We start from the raw sequence: 19,432 nt of genomic DNA on the forward strand, positions 1-19,432 counted from the left end.
CAGAGCTCATGTCTAGGAGCTGGGAGAAGTGCCTGCCCCAGCACCCTGCCCACCGGGATGGAGACCCCTGGGGCTGTAAGGGGCTCTGGGACCCTCTGCCCTGGCAGGTGAAACTCCCTCCCCCAGCCTGGGAGCTGAGCAAGATTTCACAGCTCTGGGCACCCTCATCAGTGCCTGGAGCCATCTTCCAGAGCCCAGCTCCAGCACCCGCAGCACCTTCAGCCCAGCTCTTTCTCCTGGCATGCTGTGCAGGCGGGTGTTTCCATCGGCACACGGTTCACATCACACTCAGAGTTCAGCTTTTACACTTGTGCAATAGCACTACGAGCCGCTTGTTAGGTGACTCCGGCGTGCTGTAGGTGGGGAGAGGCAAAGATGTGAATAAGAAGGTCCTGTGGCTGCAGTGAAAGCACCAGGGATGCAGCGGGAGCCCAGAGGAGAAGGCAGAACCTAAGCCAGTTTCCAAAGCCTGCCAGAGCATCCTGGTGCTCAATCACCCAGACGGCCTGGGGCAGCGGGCTGCCAAGTGAAATTTGCTCTCAGTGCCCGCAGGGAAGGAAAACCTTTCCCTGCCCAGGCATTTCATGGTTGCGAAGGGCAGAGGGTGCTTGCCCCAGGCAGGGCAGGGTATTGTAAGAGTGGGGAACCTTCCAGCAGGAGCTGCCGGGCTGGCAGAGAGATGGAGCCCCTCTGAGGTCAGAAAAGGACCAATGAGTATTTTTTTTTTCTAACTGGCACATGGGCCTCTTGGCTCCCACAAGCGATCTGAAGCATCAGCAAGGGCGGCAAGGGGACTCTGGGTGCTGGGACCCCATGGCCAGGGTGGCTGCGCAGAAAGCTGCATCCTCTCCACAGCCTGCCCAACTGCACTGCTGCTCCTGCCCAGGGAAGAGCCCAGGATCCATACTGAAGGGTGGGCGGCTCGCTGGGGAATACCTTCCATCTCCAGGCCAGCTCCCAGCCCCACCTACGGAGCAGGCTGGAGCCAGATAGCACGCGGCAAAGCAATGCTGTGTGCCGTGCAAAGGGCACAGGTGTGAGCCTCTGGCTGACGGGCAAAGGCTTCCCTCCCCATCCAGAGATGCATCCCGGCTCCCGGGGGTCTGACTTGGTGCCATTTGCTCTCGCTGCTCCACTTTTCCCCCCTGCAGTTGTTTCTGCTAGGTATTCCCCCCGCAAGCAGCTGAGACCCCACACCCGAAGCACAGGAGAGCCCTGCAGCCCCTCGGACCGGGGCAGGGCTCGCTGCAGGTGTGAGCAGAGCCATGGCATGTGCAAGACACCGATGACAGGCATGTGCCAACACCATGACAGCCCACAGGGATGCTCTTGCCTCTGCCAAATTTCCCTTGCAAGAGCTTAAACCAAATGGCATGTCCCAGGAGTGTGTTTTGGGGTGCCGAGTACCCCCAGCAAGCACCAGCCCTGGCCTGCGCCTAGGGGACAGGGACGCTGGTGGCCATGGTCTCCTCGAGCCCTGGCGAGGGTTTTCCTGCCCAAGGGCTGCGGGCAGGGCGGGGGTGCACTTCCCACAGGCAGGATGGGCTTGTTTACGGGGGCAAATTTTATCTGCACAAACAGCCTTTGGGCGGGCAAAGTGGATGTGGGTTTGTCATTATCTCCACAGGCAATCGGAGGGGAATGTAAACACAGATGGTGTGGAAATGTTGCGGCACAGGGACATCCTCACCGGGGGGTCACTTTGGTGGACCCACCATCACCCTGTCCTGCGTGGGGCTTGAGCTGCATTTTCCACCCATGGATCGATGCGGTGAGGCATTGGGCTGGAGGTGAGCCTTCCCACATGGGAGCCACGCAGATGGGGAGATGACGGATGGGGCGAGATGAAAGTCATCAGTCCCTGCTGCTCACCATGCAGAAGTTTATCCTCCTCTTGATTTATTTTCTTCCTGTCTGCAGCAAACCCTCCTGTAATCAGCAGCCCGGTTAGTATTGCTGGAAGTGCCACTGGCGATAGCCCGGGGACGGGCAGGGGCTGCCCCTCGCTGCTCTCATGCCAGTGGCTGCAGGGCAGCGGGGAATGGGCTGCCACAGCCCCCAGCCAACATGTGTGCAATGCAAACTTCAGTATTTCACGACTTATAGGACAGATTTCCCTCCTTGGGAGCCTGCTAGAGGGGCAAGTGTTTTACAAAGAGCCACCCCTGCGCAACTAAAGGGGATTTAAACCAGGTCAGTAGCAAAGAGAGTGCAATTGCTGGTGAGCGGGCGAGGAGTTGGACACTTATGTGAAGCAATTCTGCTCCCGATGTAGAAGGCAATAACCTTGTATCACACGAGGATGATGAAGGGGTTTCAGCCCTATCAGCTGCCCAGGGAAATTGCAGATGAAATGCCCTAGAGATGCTGTAACAAACCCATGGGTGCTGGTGGCGTGGGCATGCAGACACCAGGGCATGATGCATCTTCCCTGCCCGCTGGCACAGAGCAGGCAGTGCCACAGCAGCAGGAGCTGGTGTCCAGGGGCATCTCACAGCCCCCTGGCCAGAAGCATCCCTGGTCCCCTGCCTGCTGCCAGGAGCGCTGAGCTCTGGCAGGTGCTGGGGCGGTGGCACTGTGGCAGGGCTGGGGTCACTGTGTCCCCCTTGGCCTCTTTTCTTGGTGATTGTCGGTGCCGTCCCCATGCACAGAATTGCAGAGAAATGCCAGACATCCCAGCGACAGGGGGCACAGGGGTCCTGCCCTACCCGAGGCACCAGATTTATTGCCCAGGGCTGGTTGTTCCCTGGCCAGGGGTCCAGGTGGTTTCCCCTTTCTTCTTGCTATTTTTTAATCTCCAGCCTGTGTGGGAAATGTGAGACAGCGACAGACGAGGAGGAAAGGCTATTGTTAGGGCTCTGGGCTGTGCATCCCGGACCAACTCACTCGGTGCCAGCTGGGTTCTGGGGAGGCCTCTCCAGCGGGAGAGATTGTATCAGCAGAGTCCAGGAAGGATGTCGCTGCCAGCCCGGGAGAGCAGCGTGTTCCCCACGATGGGCTGGAGCTCTGCAGAGCCAAGCAAAGGCAGCGAGAGCTGAGCATCCATATCCTCGATCCGGGACGGGGACTGGCTGCCTCGCACTGACCAGCTCTGCTGGAGCCTTTCGGGGTCTCCCGGGCACCCCAAGTGCTTCCCGGGAGCCCCCCTGATGGGGATGCACCTGCAGGTCTCATGGCACAGAGAAGCCATGGACAGAAAGAGTCCCATGCCCTGAAGGGACATCTCCAGAAAGGGCATTTCATGGCATTTTGAACACTGAAGCGTTCCTCCCCAGCACCGAGTGCTGCAGCCAGTCCTCGCCCATACCCTGACCCAGGGGTCCCTCAGGTGCCAAGGGCAGATGCCCCAATGCAGTGGGGGCTCATGGCCCCCTGCTCCACCCCAGCCAGGATGTGCCCTTAAACCCTGACCCCCCGGCTCCTTGACCCCGTAATGGTCCATTCTCTGGGAGGAGGAGGAGGAAACGGCGGTGGACCTTGTTATTCGGCGGCGGGACGCCTCGCTGGGTTGGGGGTCAGCGCTGATGTCATTCGGCACAGCCGGATATGTTATCTTCCTGCCCCACCGCCCCGTAATCGATTCAGCAGCTGACACGGGGCGAGGGCTGCCTGCCTGGCACCACAGCCTGCCCAGGGTCCCTGGGGGGCACCGCCGCCTGCCCAGGGTCCTTGGGGGGCACTGCAGCCTGCTCGGGGTCTCAGGGGTCCCTGGGGGGCACCGCAGCCTGCCTGAGGTCCCAGGGGTCTTTGAGGGGGCACCGCAGCCTGCTCGGGGTCTCGGGGGTCCCGGGGGGCACAGCAGCCTGCCCAGGGTCCTGGGGGTCCTCGGGGCACAGAGCCCTTGAAGCACCCCTCTCCATAGCCAGCCCTGGCAGGAGACCACTGCCCTGGCCACACAAACGCTGCCCTGGGGAAAGGGCTCAGAGCCCCCTGGGGACCCCCAGCACCCTGGGGCTGGGCAGGATGCGGGCAGTGGTTGGGTAGCTGCAGGAGCCAGGGGTGCCGGAGCCAAGTGTGGTGGAAGCGGGCCAGGGGAGGACGACGGTGGCAGCGGCAGGACCCGGCACAGCGTGCCACCCAGCTCTGCGTGCTGGGGCCAGGGCGATGGCAGCTGTGGGCAGGGGGGGCTGGCTGTGTCCCACCACCGCCTGCACCGGGGCAGCAGCCCCAAGGCCCTTTCCCAGGATGGCCATTGCTCGGCCACCGCCATGGTTCCCCCGTTGCCACCGGCACCCACGCTAGCTCCCCGCATCCCTGCTGTTGGCGCGTCAGCACCGGAGCAGGGGTCCTGCGGACCAGGGGTCCTGCGGGCACTGCTAGGGGGCGAGGAAGAGCCGAGGGGCTTTTTCCAGCAGGTTCCGCCGCCTGGAATCTGGGAGCACAAGTGGCAGAGGCACCCATGGCTCACACCGGCGTGGGGGTGGCGGCGGCGGCCGGTGTGCTGAGCACCAGGCAGGGTGGCGGGGGCACTGCTGGGGGTCGCCCCCTTCATGGCCATGCCACCCCTCGGCCAGGCTCAGGGACCCCTCTGCCTCCCGCCTGGCAGGCAGGGCTGAGCAGCAGGTGTGGAGGGTGGTCCCGCTGCGGGGTGCGGGGTCTGCCCATCCCAGGGGGCTTCGTGCCGGGCTCCCCCCGGGGCACCCCAGCTCTGCCCAGCCTGGGGGTCCCGCGCAGCCAGCGCCGCCCCCCGCTGCCCCCCCCCTCCCCGCACCTCAGCTGCTCTTTAAATCTTTATTTCATCAAAATTTAAGAAAAACACCAATTTTAAGGAAAAAGCCCAAGCGGAGCAGCCCTGCCCGGTGGCCTCCCGCATCCCCGGGGGCACGGCGTGTGGGCGGGCCGACACGCGCTGCGTGCCCCCCCTCCTCCCCCGGCGTTTGCTGCCAGCCACGCCGGAGGTGGCAGAGCCATTTGGGATGGGGGTCAGCCACCCAGGCAGGCAGACAGACATCTGTCCCCGCAGGGTTCGCACGGAGACCACCCGAGACCTCCCACAGCGGGAAGCCCCGTGTGGGGCAGGCGGGGGTCACTAAATAGGGGGGAGCACCCCGCGGGTGGGGGGGCCGGCGGGCACAGGGACCCATCGTGCGCCTGAGCGCGCCCCGCCCCCGACCAGGCCCCGCCCCCGACCAGGCCCCGCCCCCCGCGTCTCCCGTCGCACCCCGCGGCGGAAGGGGCGTGGCCGCAGGCGGAAGCGGCGGGCAGGGCGGGCAGGGCGGCAGCAGCAGCGCCCCGGTCCCGGCGCCATGTCGGGCCGCTGCTGCCAGGGGCAGACGCCAAGTCGCGACATCCCGGGCCCTGGCAAATGCCTCGCCCTGCCTGACGGTGCCCCGCTGCCGCCTGGCGACTACAGCACCACGCCGGGGGGCACCGTCTTCGGGACCACGCCGGGCGGTGAGCGGCGGGCCGGTACTAGGCCTCTCCCTGCGGGGCGGGGGTTGCTCGAGGGGGAGCCCCCCCCCCCCCCTCCGGGTGCGGGTAGTGGCCCCGGTTTTGCGGTGGGAATGGGGTGACCCCCTGGGGGGGGGCTCTTACCCCAGCGCGGGGTTACAAGGAGGCCCATGTGTCGGCGGGCGGCGTGTGGGGAGCTGGGGGGCACCTGTTCTGGGGGGGAGGGCTCTCGCTTTGACCAGAGGAACGTCCAGGGAAGGCGGTGGGGGGCCTATCCCTTTTGTCTGGGGATCGGTAGCGGGGAACCCTTTCTTTGCCCAGGGGCTGTATGAGGGCTTGGGTGGGCTCTCACTTTTCTTAGGGTTTGTCTGGGAGGCCTTGCTTTGGCTGGGGGGTGTACGGGTAGCAGGGGGGGTTGCTGTTCTGCGGGTGGTGTGTGGGGAGGGGCCCCGTTTGGGCAGCAGCAGCATGGGGGTTCTCGCTTCAGGGGTGACTTGGCGCCTGGGCTCTTGTCTTGCAGGGGAGCCCCGTGTGTTGGCAGTGGGGGGTCCCCCCTCGCTGGGCCGTGGTCTGGTGTAGCAAGGCCAGGCTTTTCCCTGGGAGCTTGGCCATTGCTGTGCTACAAGGGAAAATGAGGGATCCTGGGGGGGCTTCCACCTTCCCCAGAGTGTGCTGGAGCTGGGGCAGCGCAACAGCATCTGCCTGGCTGCCTATGCTGAAAGCAAGGCTGCTGTTTGTGCTTCTGGGTAGCCTCACAGGGAGGAAATCCATCTCCTGATTTGGGTTACTTATTAATTCTAATCTCTAATATTTGTTGTTTCATCTGGCAGTATGTAAACCCTGGGACCTCTTTTTTTTTTTTCTTGTCCCAGGGTGCTCTAACTTCTGAAAGTGCAGTGCTTTGCTACCGCACAAAGGCAGTGGGCAGTGGGCTGGTTCCCTCTCTCTTTGCTGCGAGTCCCGTTGTGCAGCCCTCGTAGCTGCGCCTGTGCGGCTGCCAGGAACAATATCTCTTAGGGACTGGGTCTTCAAATAAGGATAGTGGGATTGTGGGAGTTGGCTGTGCTCACTGCTTGCTCTGAGCTGAGGCAACTAAGGGGGGTTGCAATTACAAAACCTGTAGGCTTAGCATCCGTCTTAGCCATGCCTGTGCCTTCTGTCCCCACATACAGCAGCAGGGACATAAATGTGCAAAGATCCTAAAAGGGCTTGTCCCTCTGAAAGGTCCACATCTCTTGCTTGAGTGTCTGTTCGTTTTGAGTAGTTTGGCTTTCGAGACAAGTGACTGCTGTTCCAGATGATGACACTGGGGACCAAATCAGTTGTGTGTATTTCCAGCTATGGCAGCTGCCTGGGCTCCTGCTGATCAGTGGTCTGAGATAATTTTTTCCATACCTTTAAGAATTTCCTCCCCCCCATGCTGCTACATAAGAGATAAATGTGAGCAGCAGGAATGATGAAACCATGCTTGAATTTCAGCCAAAAGAATGAACTAGATGGGAGGCAGAGGATAATGTTTTGTTTGTCCCTCAGGCCTACAATCTCTACAACACAGTATTTCAGGAGTTAAAATTCAGAGAGAAGGGGGAAGTCAGCTTTGCTGACTCGCTTGATTTTTTTGTGTCTGTGCAGAAAAGCTTGGTTGGGCATCTGAAGTTCTTGTGTTGTTTTTGCCATATGTTCTCTCTTCTCTGAAAGCAGCAAATAACTGAAGTACTTAAATAGCACTTGCAGTAATTATGCCATGGAAAATAGGAGAATGACTTTCTCAGCTATATTCATGTGTTCTGAGTAACAGAGTAGAGAGGAACAATTAACAGTGCTGTGCAGCATAATGAGCCTTCCAGGATTATCATCTCTGTCTCCGGGGAGTTAATGAATGTCTACAGTGTGGAGGAGAAACACAAATCATGTTTATTGTTAGGGTGTGCGCACCTGGCAAAATCCACAGTGCTCTTATGACTTCGTGATACTTTAGTTTGTCTCCAGCCTGTTTGAGGACAGGTTGTGCTGCCTGTTCGCCTTCCAGTGTCGATTTTGGGTGCTAAAGGGAAGAATGATTTAAAACTTCTGAAGGACTTGGTGGGGGGATGTTAGCTTTGGGTTGTTGGTTTGCATTGATGGTCACTGTTGCAAAGAATTCCTTGGCCTGTACAGTCAGGAAGAGGTGTCATGAAAACATTGTTAATACGTTTCACACCAAACTCTCCAGATTGATGTACAGAAGTGCACTTTAAAGAGCGCTGGGGCCAGGCCAACTTGGACTTGGAGCCCTTCTGCTTCCTCACTGTGCTCTCTTCATCTGTTTTCTGCTGACCCATGTATCCACTGATTCAGGCAGAATACTTTGCATTGCTCCTTTGCATATAAGCCCTGACTGCTGTAAAAATAATCTTGGGTTTCAGAACCGCTTGTTTTAGGTCCTTTTGTTGAAAATGCTCAACATGTGTAGCTCACTGGAAAAAGTCTGAGATTTCCTGCAAAGCAGTAGGTTAAATCTGAAGAATTGGAAGAAAAAAAGCAAATTGGTTTTCTTGTGCAAAACCTCTGACTAATTTTGGAGAAGAATTGAGGATTGTAATCTCTGAAGTCATCCCCCTTCGGCTGTAGGCAGCGCTGGGGATACGAGTGGTGGAAAAAGGTCTTGATGTCAGAGTGAGAAACCCACAGCAGCAGTGTGGGGTGACTGAAGGCTTTTGAAAAGGCTGTACTCCACAGCTACAGTGTGCTGACTTGTGTGCATCTAACAGCCAAGTTTATTGACCTGGAAAGATTAGGGGAACGCTTGCTTTTCCAGTTGTCAGGCATTTTTTAGACCAGTTTTTTCATTACCACCTTTACTCTGATCTGACTTTGCTGCTTGTGGTCAAAAACACAAACTTTTCTTCCTCTGCAGGTTGCTTTTGAGTCTCCAGAGATGTTGAAGTAACAGCCTAAACTGCAGTTTGGATAAAAGGGGCTGTTCTGAAGAGGGCAGGCAGTCATGTGCTGTGATGCTCTGAAGCATCCTCCCTCTTCTCCCAGTACCCAGGGAGCAGCTACAGCCCACTGTGGGACAGATGTGAGCGAGCAGCATTTTGCTGTGGTTTCTGGGCCTTGGTTTGGTGCCAGCAGTTAGGGGAAAGGATTTGATTTTTCCTTTTTCAGCTACCTTCCCAGGTCTCTATGATCCTGTCCTCTGCCATCACGGGCAGCAGCTGGTTTTCTTACAGCAGTCAGCAGAGGTAAAAAACAACAGTATGAAGGATCATGGAGGAGCATGTAAGAGATGATATATGACCTTTAAGTGTAGTCGGTTCTCAGGATTCCCGCTGTGCCTGTCCTGGCTCCTTGTCTGATTGCCAAGGGCACGTGCAGACATTGTCTTCAAGTAAAGCCCATGTGCAGTAGTATCTGGGGAGTCCTGCCAGCTCGGTCCATCACGAGCCAAGATGCACAGCAAGCCGCAGTGCTTGTGGTGCTTGCTGTGAGCAGTGCAGAGTGGGTGCTGAGCTGCTGGTGCTCGCAGTGCCCGTTGCAGACAGAGCTGCCTCCAGTGCTGCGGGCTCAGCCACAGAGGTGTTGGCCCTTTCAGTGGGGACATGGGATGGCCTGTGGAGCAGCACAGTTCACAGCACCTGTGTTCCATCAGGACCAGAGCAAAATGTGTGTATTTGGCAGAAAGGGAGTGAGATGATGTACTAGCCACTGCTTCAAATCTGGTGTTTCATCCTGATGAAAATACTTGAAGGGAACCACATTCTCATCCAGACTTTCCAAGCTGTGCAGTGAGGCATTCGGCTGTTGAAGCCACAGTGTAACAAGGGCTTTCAGGGGGCAGAGTGGTCCCCATCAGGTGTAGTCTTTCCTACTAAATACATACTAACCTCCCTTGCAGCAGGAGCAGAGCTGCTGTTAACTCGGCTTTGGGTGCTCAAGGAGCCCATTTATGGCCTCCGGCCGTGCCTGTTGACAGCTGAGGCTGGGTGTCCTGGTCCGGCTGGTTGCAGGGTGTTTGCTTTTGTAAATTCTGGGCATGTGACTGTCAGAGGAACGTGAACCAGGCATGGAAGCTCTTGTCTGTCTGAACTGTGCTCCTGATACTTGGTACACAAGCTGCAGTTCTTGGAAGCTCTGTCCTCCTCTGTGAACCTCCCAGGAATTTAACGCTTAACTCATGGACTAGCCACCCGCCTTCTCAAATCCAGCCAACTGCTAGAGCACCGTTCTGTGTCAGTTAGATCTACTCTTGGATCCACTGAAGCAACTCAAATTTAACATCTTTTAAGGAAAAGGTTTTCAGTGTTTTGGGAACTCGGTAGGAGAAGTTTCTTGAAACACGATACCTGGTTACATTATTTTATAGCCATGCTTCAAAATAAAGTGAGCTTAATGTTCCAGGACAGATGTTAATGGGAGCTTGTTTGCCTACACCTGTGTACTTTCAGTTAATGCTTTTCAGGGAGCGCACAAGGGGAGTTGCCTTTCCCTCTTGCTGGAACCAGGAGCAGAGCAGTAAGGGCCTGGCCCAGAGAGGGGATTTGCACGCCTCCTTTTGAGGAAAGAAAACATTGTTTTCCAGTACTTTATGGGTTAAGGCTGGGGTCTGTTTGGAGGGATCCCTCTTCTGTGTGTGGTTTTTGAGCTTTTTCCAGGGCAATTCCTTTATAAGGAACAGGCTGTTCAGTCCAGTGGTATTCCTAGAAATCCATGCCCAGAGCAGAGCTCTGCTCTCACTGAGGTTTGCTGTAATGCGCTGGAGCTGGTTTGTTGCACGTAGGGCAGGGAGAGCAGGTCTGGTTAACCATTAAAACAGGCGGGCATTAACGGTTCTTGTATTCAAGCCTTTTGGAAGGGGTATGTAACTGTGCTGGACAGTCAGCACCCTGTACGCGAAAGCAAATGCCTGTGCTGGAATTTCTGCTGGGCTCTGCCACATCCTACTGCCTGGTGTGGTGTACACTTGTGTCTACCTACAGTCCTTAGCCCCTGACAATTAGAATAGCTTGTTTACGATCAGAAATTAAATTCAATGTACTCTGTTTCCTTTGGGGGGTGTTGTGATGTTGAATTAGGTGGAAGGGGCTGGATCTATTGCACGCGGCATCAGGCTGGGTGTTGGAGTCTTTAGTTCTCTCTGTAACAGGCTGCTAGCATTACCTGTTACTTGGGTACCTGCTGCTGGTGCTTCGTGCTTGCTTTTTTTTTTTTTTTTTTTTTTTTTTTTTTTTTTGGCAAATCTAGTGTTAATGGTATCTGCCTTTCCTGCAAGGTAGCATGAAATGACAGAGTAAGTGCTATGTAATAGGTATCAGTGCACATACAACTCCTGCTGTTGCTTTACACATCTGGCTGTGAAGATGGCCCAGCTGTACTCATGCATCAAAATGCTAAAAACTGACAGTGCTCTTGTCTCCCCACAGGTACCAGGATTATTTATGATCGTAAGTTTTTGATGGAGTGCCGTAATTCTCCGGTTGCCAAAACACCACCTTCTGACCTTCCGGACATTCCAGGTGTTACAAGCCCAAATGTGGAGGAGTTGAAGATTGAGAACAACCATGTCCAAAACTGTGATGAGAAAGTAAGCGCAGGTGAGTGTAGGCAAAAAAACCTAGTGAAGTACACTGCTTTTTCCTAGAAATACCAACGTTTACACATAGAATGGAGCTGGGAGATCCCTATAATCTTTGGTTAATACTCTAATAACTTCTTGTAAAATCAACATGTGCTTGATGTTACTTGGTCATGAGGTTCTCATGCTATTTGGTCCTGCTGTGGCCCCCAGTAATGTGAGACTTTTTTCAATTAGTTAAATCTTAGTTAGATCACTTAATTCTCATTAATTTAGCATATGGGGAGCTGCTACTGGATTAATAGTCTGGTAGTGAGAGAACGGGTGCAGCTGTTGCTGCCTCTCTGTCCTGGACCATTTTGTAGCTGCTTTGCATTTTTTAAAAAGATCAGATTACAACTCAGAGTAGAGTGAGTTTGGGGATTTTAGTATCAGCCTGAGTTGTAACTTCCTTTTGCCTTTTTTGTTTTGGTTTGGTTTGTTGTTGTTTTTTTGACAGCAAGGCAGATTCTGGTGTACAAGTAAGCTCAACTTCCGTAGCTAGGGTATAATAATACCTGCTTTGTATATATCAAATATCCAGTATCCGTTGCTGTCTGTAGTGGGTTCAGCAGAAGCCTGTAGGTGTGTGTGATAGCCAGGTAGAGGTTAGTCCACAGGAGAGCAGGGCATTGGCACAGTTGTAGCAACACGAGCAAGTATTGCTCTTGAACAGTGGGGTTTTTTAATTACGTGAGATTACTTGGTAGTTTCAGGTCGCTTCAAGTTACTTATGTTCTCTCTAAAAATAAAGGTCTGAATGCTCATTAGCTGGTGTCCGTGCTCACTCTAAGCAAAATCTTTCCGGAGTCAGTATTGCTTAATGTGTTTTTTTAAACACTTTTGTGACCTTCAGTGGCTCACTGGATTCTCTGGCAAACTGAAATGCAGGCTGCATGCTGGATGCCAGCTTGGCTGTGACTCTTCCAAGGAAGGTCTGCCCTCAGGAATAGATCATCGCTGCTCACGCTGGCATCCTGTCAAATTGCGTGAGCTGTGGTAACAGCTGTAGAGATAATAAGTTGTGAAATGTGCTTTTGTGTTTTTGGTAACAGAAGTTTGTACCACTGATGTCATAAACATTATTCTTTATGTTGCTTTTTACAAGGAAATCCAGGGGTAGAAATAAATAAAGGGCATGCTCTGCCCCTGCTCTTGTTTGCCTGTCTGTAGGATCCCCTCTACACACAGAGCTTATGTTTTGCTTGTACAAGATGGTTTTCATATCAAGCTCGATGCCTCAATCCAGATTTTAAGTCCAAACTGCCATATTTCTAAAGTACATCTGACAGTTGTTTCTTCAGTAAAATATTTGGTATATAATGTGAAGCTTTGAGGACTCATTTGTGGGTTTTGTCCCTCTCAACAGGTGAAGAAGAACAGTTTGACATGGACATATAAAGCACGTGCCCTGAGAGTGCTTATCCAGTGAAGCACCAGGACCTTGTCTTGAGGATTCCCACCAGCCAGGCTTAAAAATAGCCCATGCCTTGAGTGCCTTCCTGCTTCCTGGGAAAGGCAGTTTATTCCCTTCCGAGAACAGAGTGCGTCCTGTTACAAGGACTGAGTCTCAGCCTCTCTGTGCGGGTGCGAATACACAAGTGCAGCCCCTGCTGATGATGGGCCTTGGAGTGCCGGAGGAGACACTCTCAATGATTGTTTTTGTTTCCAGTTTTATGCTTTTGTTAATCATTTTAATACTGTAAAAGTTACAGAAATGCAATATAAGGGAGAAATAAAAATCATTTTGAGTCTCCTGGTATGGAGATTAACGCAATAAATACAGCTTCTGTCCTTTATTCATTCCAGTGAGAAACTGCAAGCCTGTTGCAGAAAACCCGATCGGGCGAGTTCCCCTGAAAGGCAGAGGCTGACGTGCCGTAAGCCCTCCTGGCCAAACGTCTGTGTGTGTCTTGAGTGCAGCATATGGTCACCACAGGAAGCTTCAGTGTGCTCTGAGCCTGCTTCCAGAAATAAGTTAGTGAAGACTGTCATTCGTGGTTTTCCAGATGGTTCTTTCGCGAGGTCATGGGGTCATGGTGCAGGTGTTTGGACCCATTTTTTTACCATCCCTGATGAGGGGCAGGACTCAGTCAGGCTACAGGTGGAAGCAACTGAAATTAGTTCTATGGGAGTCACCTGCAGCTGAGCACTGTGGGGTGGCCCTGACTCCCAAGCTGCCTTCTGCCCTGCCAGGGAAAAAAACAGCTTCTGGCTTCTGTGCTGCAGTTCCCGCTTCCCAGAACAGTGGAGCTCTTCCAGCATGCAAGTGAGTGCTTAACTACATTTTCTGCTGGGTTTTTGGTCTGTGCTGAAACTTTCATGCTGTTTTACACTTTTCTCCTTTTTTTTAGAACTTGGTGGGCAGGGATTAAGACCTTTGGAAAAGAGAGGGTTTAACTGTGAGGTTAGAAATAATAAGCCTGTTGGGTTTGAGAGGAATTTTCATCTGAGAAAGTAATTTTAGCGTGGGAGTGATCAGCTTGGGCCCCCAGCGCACGTGTCTGAGTTTCTAGACTCGGTGCAGTTTAATAAGCGTGTTAGGGAGCAGTCTGTAACGTTACTGCTTTAGGGATGGTGCTGATGGTGGCATCTTGTGGTGCTGGTGGCTGAGGCATCTCAGAGAAGCAGAGTGCGTAATAATACAGACTTCCTAAAAGGCAAGTGTCTGTTCAAATCGGTCTTGGCAGATAGCATTTAAATATCTGCTAATTAAGCTCAATTGTGACATTATGATATGCAAGCCTTTAATAATGAGTAACAGAAGAAACGGAGACAAAGCAATTGCTGCAGATAAATTTGCATTTCTTTAAGATAAGATTAAGTGTTTCTCTGAAACCTTAATGGGAACAGATTCAAATGTATTGCCCTCAGGTGTCACTTATCAGTCTTGTAGCTCCATACCAGCTGCTGGGTTTTGTTATAATGTGACTTTAGAGAGGAGCTGCTGTCGCTGCTGGAATATGCGCTGTGACCTGCAGCCAGAGACTGACTTGTCCTCCTCGCTAAATTAGTATTTTCAGATAGAAATGGCACTACTAGGTTGTTGCGTTGCTGGCAGCATCATGCTGGGGTTCAGCTCCATGTACCCTCGGAGCCCTCCTGCTCTGGTCACCGTGTGTCACAGCAACCTCAGCTTCCATTTCTGGGGGAGGCAGTAAATCTAGTTTTAAGGAAATTTCCCGTGTTGATGTTAATTTGTCCAAAGCCATTACTTTAGGGAAGGCTGAAAAAGCTGTGGCAAACTTGCGGCGTGTTTGCGATAATTCGGTCTATGCACTCAGTGCTGAGGCTTGTTTTCGTGCTCTGTCTTAACCGGAATGTTTGTAATTATTGCTGGAGCGTGGCTTTACAACCAAGAGTCGTATTGATGTAACCCTTGGCAAATAGGTTTCACGGGAAAAGGATTTTTATAAGCAGGATGGGGTTTTACCCCTCTTACTCTCCTGCAACACTCTTCCACAACTCGTAACACCCACTTTATGTAGCTTTAAAGTATTGGCAGTGGTAGAGGCATCTGTGCAGCCTCCTGGTCCCTGCCGTGTGCTCGTCCTGGCCTGCTACCTGCGTGACTCGGACGTACCCAGCCGTGGCACTAACACAGGGCGGCGCGCAGGGCCAAGGCTGCCGTTGGCAAAGCAGCTGTGAGACCTGGCACTCGCCCTGCGCCTGCTCCCTTCACCAGTCAGCGTCCTGCTGCACTGCCCGGGGTGAGGATTCGATGGGGGACATGGTGCCGGTGACCCCAGCTGACCAGGGTGGCAGAGCCGTCCCGGTGCCCCCACCGTGGTGCCATCCCCAGCTAAGGGCTGCACAGCCAGGGAGCTTTTTGGGGAGAAACAAGCTGATTTTCAGCCTTGGTGCTTTTTTTGCTGTGTTTCTGACACACAGTGGCCCAGATGTGAATGGGAGCTACATGATGGGGTTTTATGTCCTAGAATTGTAGAGTTGTAATCATGTCGGTACAAAGGCAGCTGGCTGGGTTTTTTGGAGTGTCGGCTATTGCAAGTAATGCTTTTAAATCCTCTTCCACCCCAGTACTAGAGGGTAACAAGTGCTGTAAGTGTGAAGTATTTCATCCATGCCCATGACAGCTTTGCATTGGTATCTGCGTGCTTATGTAGATCTCGGGGGAGCATCAAAGCACCAGGTGCCTCCGAAAGCAATTCCTAGCTGATAATTCGGAGAGGGAGAGCACCCTGCAAAGCACCCAGCCAGGTGCAAGAGGGGGTCCAGGAAGGGCCCCAGGGCACATCAGTGCATTTGCTGGGGGCAGAGCAAGTCACTACCAAAGCTGTGAATGTGATGCAGCAATGTGGCACTTGTGTGCATCTGCTGTGGTGTAACTCATCCCAAGCCTGTGCCTTAAACTTCTCCACCCACGGCGTGGGACTGCGTGGCCGGAGCATCCCCTGCTCCAGTCCTTTGCAGTTCGTGTCCCTCCTTACACCCCCAGCCACTGCTGCATCCTTCAGCTGGGCATTTTGGGATCTGCCTCTTGCACGCATTCGTGTTTCTAGCGCTCCAGGCTTGCCTAAGCCATGTAAGGAGCAGCTTAGCGTTTCCAGGGCCGCTCCCTGCTTGACTGGGGTTTGTTCTTCACCCAGCACTTCACAAACAGGCTGAGGAGCAGTTTCTGTCACGGGCCGAGCCCCGGGCAAGCTCAGGCTGCTGCACAGCTGCCCTTGCACACACAGCAGGAGGGGAGGCAGCTGTGGGTGGCTGCCCCACACAGCTGGGATGCTCCGGGGAGGTCCAAGGGACAAGTGTTGGCTTTGTCATTGCATTTTCTGTCCCTGCCCCTTTTTGTCTCAAGCAGAGCAGCGCAGCATGCCTGTGTCCTGCTCAGCGTCCTGGTCATGGGACAGAAAATACTTGCTTGACCCAGCTAGTGCCTTAATCCACCATTTGTGCAAATATTACCCTGCACCTTTGATAAGCCCTTCGGTCTGTTTGTTCTCACTCTTTCCTCATGGGTCCAAAGTAAACGGGCCATACCTGTGTTCCCTCCCTGACCGTGCGCCCTTCCTCCGGAGGCACGGGCAGCGGCTTGCACACAGGCAGTGGTGGCTGCAACTTGCTGCTGTCACCAGCAGCAGATGCTGCTCTTTGGTTCAGAGGGAGTTTGTGGATCATGAGGGTCTGGCCCTGTGCAGGGTGAGGGATGCCGGGAGGCAGATGGGGTCGCAGGTCCCGATCCCAGCCAGGCTGCAGCTGCTCTGTACTCCAGTGGTCCCCGAGCGGTCGCTGCTTGCATCCCAGTCTCGCAGCATCAGTGGGCAGCACTCCTGTAAAACCCTGGGCACTTGCCCTGCTGGAAAACCTTCCCTGCATTGGGAAGGCTCCGGTCCTTCCTATGCCAGTGTGTAAGGATGCTAAAGCCAAGCCAGCCCTTCCAAAGGCAGAGACCCTGCCAGCTCCCTGGCACGGCTGGGAGGGCAGCAAGCGGTTTCAGCTCTGCAGCAAAGCTCCCGCTGGAAAGCTGGTGCCAAACCTGGCGCCTGCTGCCTGGGCCAGGCTCACAGGAGCATCCCCGAGTGTGAGAGCAGGGTCTGGCCACCGTGCCAGCAGAACCTTGCCCTGCCTGTGCAGTGGGACCAGGGTGAAAGCCCCCATGCCCCGTTCCCACTGCCCGTGCCATGCCCCTGCCGCAGCATCTTCAGGCCCTGGCTTGCCAAAGGATTGCTGGACTGGTGATGCCGTGCCAGGCAGGACCCCCGTGTTCCCCCGCTTTATTGTCCTGCTTGTCTGGGGCTCCCTCCATCACACAGCTGATGTGTATTGGGGCAGGAGAAGGGCCAGCTCGCCCTGCCCAGAGGTTAGCTCCCCGTCCCAGCCCCAGCCTGGCAAAGCCAGGTTGTGAGCAGATGCCTCACCGAAGAGCGGTGGTGCAGCTTTATTGTCACCATCCACACTTTGATGTTTTCCTTGCAGCCCTGGAATCTCAGCTTTTATTTTTCCACCCTGTTCTTCCCAGGGAACGGCTGCCTGCCTGCCCCTTCCCCACCACAACTTTTCAACCCGTTGCTGGATTTCAAACAGGGGTGATGGAGGGGCAGAGATCGCAAAGATACAGCTTCCAGCGAGGCTGATGGAGGCGGGGGGGCTGGGGCGGGCGGGGGGGGGGTCCTGGGGTGGGAGAGTGAAACCGCCTTGTTTCGCTGCGGGTGTGACAACAGTTTTTGGGAGTAGCAAACCTGGGGAGGAAAAGGCAACAAAACTGATTTTTATTTCATCAAGAGCCCAGCTCTGGGTTTCTGGGCGCGCTCCCTCCTGCCGGGGGTTAGCCCCGCGCCTCCCTGCCCACCCTTGACAGCTCCTGCAAATGACCCTCTAATGACGGGATGGTCCCAGTGTGAAACGCTGTCGGAATATGTAAGCGGCCCAGGGGAGGGTCTGCTGGGGCAGGACGGGGCCAGACACGCTTTGTTTATCCGCCGGCTGGGATGTGGATTGGGGATAATCAGGCTGGGCTGGGATGTGGAGTCGGGGCTGCTGGTCCCAGGAGGGGAGGGCTGAGGACAGCCCCCGTCCCGCCCGGGCCACCCGCCGCCAGCCCCAGTGCCTGTGGTCCCGCTGTCCCCTCTGGCTGTAGCGGGGGCCAGCAGCGGGTCCCCACGCGTGTCCCCATCCACGGCCGTGGGAGGGGGCAGCGGTGGGCCTGGGGGAGCCCAGACCCACGGCCAGGGCTGCAATGGGGTGAGCTCGGCCAAGCGCAGGGACTGACACCAGCTGCCCCACGGGGAGCATCTCCCCCAGGGCTGGCAGGCGGCGGGGCATGGTCATCCCTGGGGGCACCCGAGACCCCGGGCATCACCTGTGGCTGGAGCTCGCCTGCTGCGGCTCCCAGCCCCCTCACCCCTTTGAGTGGGGGACCCAAAGGAGAGCCGCCTACACTGGCTGCTGCCCATGGCTTAGAATTCATTGCTGTTAGAGAACACAGCCCTTCCCCTTGTCTCCGACGGGTAAATAAGGAAAATCCCCTCAGCCCACCGCTTCCACGCCTGCAAGTGTTTCCCCGCCTGCCCTCGAGCCACCCACCATCGCGTGGGAACAGCTTCTTGATCTCATGTCAGCTTCCCCGTTCGTGGAGCTGTTGAGCATCTTTCACACCACCCGAGGGGACCCCCTTGCTTTAGCGAGTTACAGTGGCAGCCCACCCACTTAACACCCAGCGTTGTCGCTTTTGCCAGCAAGCCATATGGCTTTTTTTTTTTTTTTTTTTTTTATTTTCCTGCAAAACCAGCCACGAGGTGTGGTAACAGAGCAGGCTGCAGCCAGGGGCGATCCCGGAGCAGGGAGAACCTGTGGGTGCAGCAGGTGCACAGGGAGACAGGGGTTTCGTGCCTTGACAGACCATTCAGCAGCAAAAATGGGCTGTGGAAATCGGCAGAATCTACCAGTCATTTTTAATATATATAATTTATTGATGAATTATGCAACCATGACCCTTTCGCTACTGCCCCATCCAGTGAGTGGTAGGAAGGGTTTGGGCAAAACCATGGTTTTACAGAGGAAAGCAGTGCATGAGCTGAGATGTTCAGGGCACATGGGAGGGCTGGGGGGGGCTTAAGCCCACTGAGACCAGCCGTGGGGCTGCCTTATTGCCAGGAGCACCTGGTTTACCTGTGCAAACCCTCTCTGGCTCCTGCTGAATGGATGATGCTTTGGAGGGGGATGCAGGAACCCCAGGTCCACCTTTCGCATTGCTCCTTGTGTGGTCCTACTGGCACATACGTGATGAGGGTTGCTGCCTCCCTGCCTGCTGCCAGCCCCTTCCTCCTGGGTCCAGCCCTCCCACGCCTGTGCTCAGTCCCACAGCTCTGGGTGGGAGTGGGCTGTGAGGAACCCCTGCCTGCTGCTGCTCACGTGGTGCTGCCAGCTGGCAGCTCTGGACATTGGGCTAACACATTAACTTGGCTTGGTTGTAATAGAAATCTGATAGAGTTTTAATAGAAATATAATAGGAGTCTTAAAAGAAATGCCTGAACCCCAGGTGAGATTGAAAATCCCAACAGATACTCAGCATGGCTGGACACTGGAGCTGCAGTGTCCTGCCGGGAGCCTGCAGCTGCCAGCAATTGCTGTTGTGAGCAAAAGGAGCGTCACTGCGGGCAGTGTCGCGGCAGGGAGCAATGCTGCCTTGGCTCCAGCCCTGCGCCCCGGCTCCTGCTTCTACAGAGCAGCACCAGCCCTTGGCTGCCCCAGCACACACCGGCCGCCAGTGCCACAGCTCCTGGATAAACGCAGCCGTTGGGCACCCGCCACCACGGTGCTACCACCGGCACTGCAGAGAGGTGCCTGTGCCTGGTGGCCTTTCCCACACCGAGCCTAGATCCGTCCGTGCACTGTGGCCATGCAGTGCTGCAGAACTGCCAACACCCGGGCACCCCACTCCTCCTCTGGCCCAGCCAGAGCTTCGCCAGCCCACGGGCATGTGGGCTTCAG

The 19,432-nt window shown here is 55.1% G+C and overlaps 1 protein-coding gene across 1 annotated transcript; it reads left to right on the forward strand.

Moving 5' to 3' along the window:
• Window positions 1-5,181: 5,181 nt before the first annotated feature.
• Window positions 5,182-12,765, forward strand: EIF4EBP1 (eukaryotic translation initiation factor 4E binding protein 1). Its single transcript, XM_037371705.1, has 3 exons — window positions 5,182-5,394; window positions 10,794-10,964; window positions 12,354-12,765. Exons 1-3 carry the CDS (start codon window positions 5,247-5,249, stop codon window positions 12,383-12,385), a joined length of 351 nt encoding a protein of 116 aa, XP_037227602.1. The 5' UTR covers window positions 5,182-5,246; the 3' UTR covers window positions 12,386-12,765.
• The last annotated feature ends 6,667 nt before the right edge of the window (window positions 12,766-19,432 follow it).

The sequence above is a fragment of the Falco rusticolus genome, chromosome 20, assembly GCF_015220075.1.
Source record: "Falco rusticolus isolate bFalRus1 chromosome 20, bFalRus1.pri, whole genome shotgun sequence".
Lineage (NCBI taxonomy): Eukaryota > Metazoa > Chordata > Aves > Falconiformes > Falconidae > Falco > Falco rusticolus.